The sequence below is a fragment of the Crassostrea angulata genome, chromosome 8 (assembly GCF_025612915.1).
Source record: "Crassostrea angulata isolate pt1a10 chromosome 8, ASM2561291v2, whole genome shotgun sequence".
In the NCBI taxonomy this organism is placed as follows: domain Eukaryota; kingdom Metazoa; phylum Mollusca; class Bivalvia; order Ostreida; family Ostreidae; genus Magallana; species Magallana angulata.
This window is the reverse complement of record NC_069118.1, coordinates 10738057-10748438: the sequence shown is the minus strand read 5'-3', so window position 1 is coordinate 10748438 and position 10382 is coordinate 10738057. Positions and strand designations below refer to the sequence as shown.

At 34.3% G+C, this 10382-nt stretch overlaps 1 protein-coding gene across 1 annotated transcript; it reads right to left on the bottom strand.

Annotated features, from left to right (window-relative positions):
- Positions 1–100: 100 nt before the first annotated feature.
- LOC128158723 (uncharacterized) lies at positions 101–9233 on the bottom strand. Its single transcript, XM_052821669.1, has 4 exons — positions 9062–9233; positions 7168–7227; positions 6917–7045; positions 101–6826 (listed from the first exon to the last, which is right to left on the bottom strand). Exons 2-4 carry the CDS (start codon positions 7223–7225, stop codon positions 2007–2009), a joined length of 5007 nt encoding a protein of 1668 aa, XP_052677629.1. The 5' UTR covers positions 7226–7227; positions 9062–9233; the 3' UTR covers positions 101–2006.
- Positions 9234–10382: the final 1149 nt, after the last annotated feature.

Sequence of the window (10382 nt, the reverse complement as noted above, 5' to 3'; positions counted from 1 at the left end):
CGCAGAAAGAATCCAATAAAGATACAATTGTAGGCATTGACTAATCGAATATTGCCACTCTTTACTTAATATTTCTTTACTGATAATTGCTAATGGTACTGAGAACTACTTAGTTATAACCTATAATGTTTTCTTCGTCCAAAAGATGTAAAAAGAAATAGCTCAAAGTTTATTTTGTCTCTAAAGTTTTATAATAAAAACCCAAATATTTACATTGGATTGCCATTTACTACACATACACATTACAGTGTTGATAAACTGTATGCATTTCCCTTGATATGCTTCAGACTTGTGCTGAAGAAGAATATTTCAAACAATCTCTTTATTTGTTCAAGAAAATTAAGCCCAATTCAGTTTTTGGTTTATTAAACAAAAATTATATACTGGTACATGTGTATAATGATAAGTCCGAGGTATTGTTGTTTATTGCATATATCTACACTACCATGCTGTTCAAAGAAAGACAACTCGAAAACAACAACACAAGTAAGTAGACATTGAAAATGTTACCCTAAACATATAAATAAACCAAACAATTGTAATATGATAATATAATAAAAATAATATTCTTATCAGTATCAAAACATTTGATATGGTTAAATCAAATAATTTTAAATGACTAAATAACCTGACACCAAAGATCGACTAGCTTAAACATATTCGGATGAGTATATTTTCATAAGTAAACCATAACTTACTACACAACAATTATGATAGGATATTGGTTCCTTTTGTATCGTATGTCCTTTTGTATCGTATTTTTTCTCTTACTGTATTGTATTGTTTATTGATCAACAGCTATACAGCTCATAGACATACAAAAACCAGTTGATATAAACATACTAATATAAATATAAACAATTGACTTACAATTATTCTATTAGCACAGTCTAAAGACAACAATTCATGTAATTTTAGAACAGATAATGCTATATTACCTATTGAGATAGGGAGATGGTTTAATATTCCTAGAGAAAACAGAGTTTGTAAATTATGTGCCTGCAATGAAATTGGAGATGAATTTCACTACCTTTTTAAATGTACTGATGTATATATATCCAATTCAAGGGTTATATATGTTTCCCAAATCATATCATAACAAATCCAAATGTAAAATTTGAAACACTGTTTAATGTCACAAACATAAACCAACTTACCAATATTTGTAAACTATTAGATACTATATTTGAGAGAGTTAGCTCTCTTGGTTAAATCATATCGGTTATCCCTTCATCATGCATGTACCAATGATTTTCATCTATTATATATATTGAAGTTTGTACATACTGTACATATTAAGTATTTTCTCTACACTGTAAATTCAATTATGAGAATAAAGTTCATTGTCATTGGCATTGCATTAGGACTATAATATTGTAAAATTTATTACCCTATAACAAAACACAATTGCCATTCATAAGATTAATTATGCTATAATGCCAAAGAAACTAATAGATTCAAAAGCCAAAACAAAAATGTGGAGAAAATCAATAAAAGTTATTGTCTTCGAGTTAACCCACCGCAAAACAAAAACAAATATTCAAATTACATATACATACATGTATACAGTTAAAGATGAAGATGATCAAGAAGCATTTACAAGATAATTGGTTTCAAAATGTTTGATTCCATACTTAAAGATTTGAAGACGGCTGTGGCATTACATTTTGAAAAAGTTATGCACTTTGAAATATTTATCAAATTGCGTTGGATTTTTTTTTACGAATTAATATGTCGTGAATTCATATTTCCTTTTTATATCATGGATGGACTAAAAACTCTCTTAAAAATATATGTAAAATTAAGAGAAAAATATGGACCTTAATCTTATAAAGAGGAACATATTGTATTATACACATTAACAAAGTAAAGATTTAAAAAGGGAGGACAGTTGCGTAGTAAGCGATGCAGTTCATGTATTTTAACAAAACAACCATCAATCTCTAAGAACCAAAACCAATGACCTCTGATTATCACAATTTTGTTTGAAATCTCTTTACAATTGCTTAATCTGATGATATGCGATTCATATCTTCTTTAACGACCTTATTGCCACATATACCACACGTAGCAAAAGTTTCATGTTGTGTTATTTCAACCGAGCCGCAGCAGGACCCACATCCATATTTTTCTAGTAACTTAACATTAAAAGCCTCATATCCATTTTCTACTGTAAAACCTATCACAAACTCAACCCTTTGACCTCCATAGTGGGACCCAACAAGGTTACAGACGTTAGGGATGTAGAACACTGTCACCTGAACCAAATTATCCCCAAGGTCAAGAGATATAAACCCTGCGCCTTTTTTGTTGTTCGGTTGACAAATTGTTCCTTTGCAGACTGCTAAATCAGACATCATCAAACTCTTCACCACGTCTCGATCACTCAGATTCAGGCTCAAGAATCTAGTCCCTGACACAAGGCGTCGAACTCCAGTTTCATCCTTTCCTAGCCATTCCCGAGGATACTTTGGTTTTAAAAGGAATTTTCCAGCTTTTTTCATGTCGTTTTTCAAAATCCGCTGAGCCTCTAGAAGGCATTCCGTTTTCCCACTGAATTTCTTCGAGCCAAATCCCATGAGACTAGTAAAAATAAAATTGTAAAATTTGGACATTGGTGTTTTCAGTTGATCTTCCCACTGTTTAACAACAAGTAAAACATTTTCTAATTCATAGTGCTTACTGCATTTTGCATGTCGTATTGCAAAGAGCCACTCTTGATAATCTCGATCTAAAGCCCGCTTGTTTTCTAATGGTCCATTTTTTCTAAAAATTTCCTCGTACCAAGAAACTATGTCATTTATATCATTGGTTGATTGGATATGTTCTAATACTGTATAATCTTTGCTTTTTCCAACGCATTTCAGTTTCTTCATTGCAATTCGCAGGCGAAATGTTGTCGGATCTTGAGAACTAGATAACGTGTCAAGGTTAACGGTATTTTTATGGAAAAGGAAATTGTACCAGAATACGGAACTTTGAATTGATGGGTCCATGTCGTCCTGATCTATTACATTGTAACATTCCATCAAAAGTGTGTCAATGATAGAAATACTTTTCTTCACAAAGTCGGTTCCTTGCCAGTCGTCGGACCTTGTACGAAGAAATCCCTTGATTCCTCGAGAATCATTCATTTCAAAGTGCTTTTCCACAAAGTCGCAAATTTGCAGTCTAACATTGATTTCCCCAACATACCCATAACAATTTTCTCTCCCTGGAGGGGTGCATTCACGACAAAGGGTAAAGTAACTGCAAGATCTTTCAGCAAGAGGTATTAAATACTCCAGTCGTGTTTTCACGTTTACACCTTTAGTCTTCCTAGGGGGAATATCATCGATTGCTTGACCCGTGTACATCGCGATTTGTTTTTGGATTATAGTTCCATACATATGATAGATATGCATAAGCGATAGTTTCCATCTCTCGTCAAGTTCCTCAATCTTTTTACCTTTTGTTTGCTCGTTTGCCAAGTCAAGAGCTTTTTGTAAACATTGTTCTGCTATCTTTTGATCATCTGGCCGACAATATGCATAAAATCTTCCTAAATGAGCAATAAAGTTGGGATCCTCCGGAAAGGCATCAGTCAGCTTTTTCAATACATTTAACCTTTCAGTAAACAGTGGTTGCTTTGAAGAGATGTCTATTATAATTCTTGCTAATCTTGGTTTTCTCCGCCCTTGTTCAGCTGTCTCACTAATTTCTCTGTTGTCCCTGAATATAAACGTCCGCGCCAATACATGCGCTATGGTTCCACATGTTTGCTGTTTTCTACTACTCGCATAATCTATAAAATCAATGCAAAATGATTCTAATGACTGTCTTGCCGACTTGCTTAGATCGGGACCCCTTTCAAACTTCTCCCTTGGGTCACCCAAGATCTGCTGCAAAATCTCTTGTGCAATGATATGATGACAAATCCTCACATTGCCCTTTCTAGCTTCGTTCTTGTCGACGACGACGAAATCCTTGATAGGATAGCCGAAGTCATCAATATCGACAACTTCGTCTTCTTTCATACATAAAAGTGGCTGGAAAAACTGACAGGGGAGGGAGGCTTGACCGTAATAGTAAACTAGGGAAAGATAACCCAAAATCTTTTGCCAATGTTTCAGTTTTCCATCAGTGTTGTCTTGAAGCCGGAGATATCCCTTAACGTATGCCTCGACCCCTTTAAAATCATGAGTAAATGCTGCAAGTCCAAATTCGTAAAGAAAGTGGGGCTCTTTCTTTTCAACGTCCCTGCTAAGTTTGTTTAATGTATTAATTTTATATTGATCTCCGAAGCATCGGTCACCGTATTTCATGGCGAGATTTTTTGCTTCCTTTGATGATACCGTACTTTCCAAAAATACTTTTGTTCTCATGGTTTCCCCCTTTTTTATTTGATATGGATATTGCTTCACATACAGAATAATGGCTATTGCATTAGACGTCAGTAGTCTCATTAAATGTCGAACTCGAGATTCTTCTTCACCGTCGATCATCAACAGCACAGGTTTATGGGATTTGTCATGCAACATTTCAACCTTCACAACTAATTCCATAACAGGAGACGCGGTTCTTAACTTAATATGGACACAAGGGATTTTTTGATGAAAGTCCCACAAGACTCTCTGCGCAAGCGTTGTTCCTCCTGAACCTGGAGCATGGTACAAGTACACTATTTCGCTTTTGTTACTTTCAATAATTGCATCTAATTTTGAGACAATTGACTTTTTTAAATCTCGATCAACATCAACACGATCATTTCCACATTCATACCAAGCAAACCAGTGGAAACTTCCTCCCCTGTAAAACTGGTGTCTCTCCTCTGACAATGCATCCACGTCCTCTAATGCTTTGTTATACGGATTGTCCTGGTATAACACTTCCATGTCCTCTCTCAACCAAGACGCTTCTCTGGCAGACAGTGAACATTTTCCATCATAAGCAGGGATAATGTATCCATTTTTGGGAATTCCTTGATCACTGTTCAAAACTGAATCAATGGCAGAACAAATATCTTCCATAGAAAGCTTGAATATATAAACATGTTGGTTCCATTCTCGCCATAAGGTGTTTAAATATGACCTACCAGTTTCTGTTTTTGGTTCATTAGACATGCACAAAATCAGTTTTGGAGAAGGTTCCAGATTTTCATCTAAGCATATTTGTATAAACTTTTGCATGAATCCAACAAGATCTTCGTTTTCTGGCCAAAGAATAAGCACTGTTAGGACGGTATATCCATTTACAAATCTTTGGATTTGCTCTGCATGTATTTGTAATTTTGCAGACACTTGTTTTAACCAAAGCCTGATGTCATTGTCATCACTCATCCGACTATCTGGCTGGTCTCGTCTACCTAGAAGAAAAGTCCACAGGGTAGATTCCTCAGAAAGTCCTGGTAAATTGTCTTTCCATGTGTATATCTGCAGAGATCTATTTTCAATCATGGTTGGTTCATTTGCATTTAATAATCCACACTCTCGACCCTTTATATCAAAATCGTAAACTGATATCAATGGCAGCTTTGAAAAGGCACTAAGATTTTTAGATTTACATCGTATATCCCCGGTCATAAGGGAAAAATGGCCTTTCTTGAATCTTTGAACCTTTTCCAAAAAATTTTTAATTGAGTTATCAAATGAAAGCTCACCATTCCAGCAAACTGAGTTAGAAATTCTTGGTTCCTGATTATCTGTGTCTGATTTTTGCTGTACCGATTGTTTTTTCCGAAGCTCTACCTCCCTTTGTTGAAACCAGCTATAGATCGCAAAAATTTCTGGGTCATTCATCTTGACCAATTTCCTTTTAGTTCCACTTCTGCACCATAATTGCTGGAAATCATCAGAAGCACATTGATCGCTTTTAAGTATTGGCATGCGGTTATCATGCAGGTGTGCAATTTCTATTGTTATAAACATTCTTTTTTGAAATGTCACAACTTCGTATTCACAGCATGGAAAATATGAAAAAGAGCTACTCTGCTTTTCCAAAGCATTTTTTAGTTTACTTATATCATCATCATCAATTTCAGATTCTAGATGATCATCCTGAATAATTATGAATCCCGATTCTTCTCTTGGTGTATTCCAAACACTTACCATGTCTAATGCGAAATCCGATGACTTTTTTATGCATCCATGAATATTGCGGATCAAAACAGTTTTACTCTCACCACGCTCTAGTAGTTGGACAAAATACTTTTCACTTGATCGCGTGAATTGCTTTTTTTTCTCTTTCAATATTATTTTTTGGGAAGAAGAGTTTTGATAGAATGTTGGAATGGAATCTCCATCAGATGAAGTTCTTTTTAAAAGTTTTTTATGGTGTTTCGTGCGGATCTTTTCAGTCCAGGGGATTTCATCGGGTTCATCGACAGAACATCTGTCATTACTGGCCTGGGAAGAAAATTCACTTACATTTAAAACTTGTTGGATATTTTCAAAATCTGATGAAGCAGTTTCGTAGTCAGTTACACCAAGGTCCGCATCTGACGCTTCGTTTGCACTGACTGATAGTTGATCACTTACTAATGGAGGCTTTCCCTGTACTTTTAAAGGCATTTTCTCCTTAATTTTGTTTGGAAGTAGTCGAACCAAAATCTTTCCCTTGTCTTTGAATTTAACATACCAATCCGTGTTTCTGTCGACAAAGTTTTGGATTTGATGTCCAGCGAAATCTTCAAAAGAGATATGTTTTCCAGGTTGCAGCAAATTTATTTGATTTTCAACCCTTTGTTGTAAATCCAACAGTGGTATACCTTTGACAGGGCCACTTCCATCAGGACAAAGGATTGCATTTACAAACCCAATGGCGACTTCGTTCCGAGACAGCCGAAATTCTATTTTAAGTAGGATAAAACACATTTAATATTAACCTCTGTTATATTACGACTTTATTTTTTTCATTTCTCATTCGTTTTAATTTTTACCTTTGGGGTCTTCAATCAAACGTTTGGCATTTTCTTCCATATGAACAACATTCTGGTCCCCGACGACAATGCCGTTACTCTGTTGTATGTCGATGAATTTCTCGATATTAATATTGAAGGTAGATGGAGCTAAAATAATGTCAGATTCTAAAGTTTTAGGCATGTTTTCGAGGATAGATTCTTTGATGTTATTTTTCATAAATAAGAAATCATAGAAACGACGAAGAAACAATTCAATTTGAGTTATTTACCTGGCTGGCGTTTCTTCGAGCGTGATTTGCCTTTTGACTTTGAACCTTTGGAAGCCATTCCTAGAAATTAATCAAAACTTTTATCCCATTTTTTAGTACTTTTTAGTAGCAGTTTTTCAGTTTATACAGTCATTTAGGATTGGTTGCAAAATGAGTAAACTGCATGTTTATAATTGTTTCGTATCATCAACAGAGGGAAATTATGTCATGTACCAAAATTGTATCAACCAATATTTCTATCATTGATGTCTTGAATTTGACAGTGGTTTTTGGGAGTTGATTTTTAATCAACTCTCCTATGCAGTCACTCGGACAAACCGAAAGTGAAACAGTGTTTGGACCTCAGCACAAATCATTGCTCCTGACAAGACTTAGTTCTTGAAAATAATTGATGAATTCGATGTAATGTATGCTAAAGCATTGTTTTTCAAGGAAACTTATTTACAAATACTTTAAAAATAGTCAGATTTTAAATGGTACAAACAATTTAAATATTTTTGTAGTCGTATGTATTCCTACGCCAGAGTTCAATATAGTCTCGTTCAACTCGACGCTCGGCTGTCTCCGTAAACCCTTGTCGGGAGATTTACGGTGTCAGCCGAGCGTTTGGTTGAACGAGACTAGAGTTCAAAATTGCTTGGATCCATACAATTTTCGAGAAATATTTCTACCACTGATACATAGTTTGATTGAATTAATTTTATCTTTAAATATTATTTAACAGGATTCATATGGAGGTTTCTCGACATTCTAGTCGAAAAAGTTCAAAAGTTCATATTATAAAGATATGCGTAATTCAAATTAGAAACTACGTATACATGTACTTGTCATGCAAAATAACATATCATTGATTTTGAAATAAATAATCATCGACAAAATCAACTCCCGTCAGTTCTTCAGTACTTTGATTGTATATGACACTCCACTATAGTGTATTGCAAGACACTTTCAAGTACTGGCCCGACAAAAATAATGTTTTTAAAGAATTCCTTACAGTCTAACATTTGTAAAAACAAGCTGCTGTACTTTAAAAAAGAACTGCAATACGTGGATCATTTGGGTGTGTTTTTAACGGAAATATGGACCCTTCAAGGTTATCAAAGATCCCACCGACTCGGTCTTATCCTCTGCTATAATATCATGACATGTGCAGAGGAGACCTTTAATTGTAAAATAATAAAAACAAGCCTGGATATTTCCTTATATATGTATTCCTCATTTGAAACGCCTCCTCTAGTTTATCAGCTCTCAATACACGGAAAAAAAGTTTTAACTTTTGAATGAACATCGTTTGAACCCTGAGGTATTTACAAATATTGAGTAATTAAGTAAAATGTAAATCGACGATATCTTTGGACAAAATATAGATTGTGCAATCGTTCACCTGCATATGTTTTGTCTGTTTTGTCAAATATTTCATAAGAGCGGAGCGGATCAGAAACCCTTGACTCGGTAAGATAACGTAAAGGTTTTGTTGATTACCATTTGCTATTGGGCATGCGCACAAAGGATTATAAAGCCTTAATGTTTTGTAATCCAACATTTGATTAATGCATGTTCGACTCAAACTTTGACCTAATTTTGATTTCCAATTACAGGTTAATAATGTAGAATAATGAACATTAAGTGCCCATTTTCACTTCAAACATAATGTATTGTATGAAAACGATAGATAAACAAATCGGGTGTATATTTATGTTAATATCTTATTTGAAATCGAAACCGAAACCAAAACCCAAAATCAATCTGACTTGATGGTATGAGTTAGATTAAATAAAAATAAATAATAAAAAAATCAAGCATTGTAAATTTGACGTTTAATCTTGCATTATAAAAGAATCGCTTACATAGTCATCATTTTCATTTATATAGGCATATAATAAATGACGTCTACCTGGTTCGACCTGTTATCCTCTGCTACAGATATTTTTATCCTTTTTTGATAACAAATGATTAATCGGTATTGAGTATCCCTTTCATTTTTATAGAGCCGGTTTTTTTACACGTCGGCCAGCTGTTTGACATTCTGACTACTCTCGGCCAGCGACAGAAAGGGCGGGCTGGGTATAAACTTCCTTGTTAGAACCAAAAATAGAACTAGGTTTTTTCAATCTATTTTTAGGCAGCACATAACTAAAGGGTGCACGGGCTGTATACTTAGTGTCAACACACGGCCTTTATGTCCTGACTCTAAAGCTTGTTTTACTTTAGGGAAGTGAAAGTCTCACATGTAAAATGAACTGCAAAATGTTTGCTGTTGTTCAAAAATGTATATTATCTTCAAAAAAAAAAATCTACCACATGTGTTTGCTTTAAATCCATTCTATAAGCTTTGTTTGCTTATCATTATCATATCCATACATAGTGAATGTCTTTAAAATGTCAGTGATCAATTATAAGAAAATGGGTGTGTAAGGCGTGTAAAATGTTTACATAAGAAAGGATAATATACTGAAAAATTAAAATATAAAAAAAACCTGATAATTTTTATCAAAATTATTCTAAACTGAACATTTAACATAACATCGATTTGTAACCCATAAATATGTTCAATACTTAGGATTTGTTGATTGAATCTGGCGTATGTAACAGACCCCCCCCCCCCCCCAAAAAAAAAAAAAAAATCATTTTTCATTTATTCATTGCCTTTTCTTTTATAAAGTGGGTCTAATGTTCCATGCTTTTGTCATAGATTGAGAGATGACCTTCTATACATAAAAAAAGACCCATGGGCCACATCGCTCACCTGTACAATAGTTCTTGTATCATTGACAATATATTAAAGAACATGTGAAAACTTTTTTTTGGACATCATATCTAAGATATCTTAAGATCTCTGATGCATCAACTGGTCAACTGGCCAGTCTTATTGTCCTAGGCCTCAACGTTTTAAAGATAAAAAAAATTGTGTACATAATTTGGTGATGCCTGCATAGTAATTTCACAAACTGTAGCATTAAGTTCTTAAGAAGAAGATTTTCAAACATTTTCTTTATTTATTTCTATGTTAAACTTTAAACCCCTTCTGGGGCCCCAGTATTGTTCTGGGGATCACAATATTAACAATTTAGAAACTGCAGTATTTGAAGATGGTTGCAAAGTGTTCTCACAAATTACAGCAGTGTAGTTCTTGAAAAGAAGAATTTCAAACATTTTCCTTATATATTTCTATGTTAAATTTTGAACCCTTCTTGGTGCCCCAGTATTGGACCTGG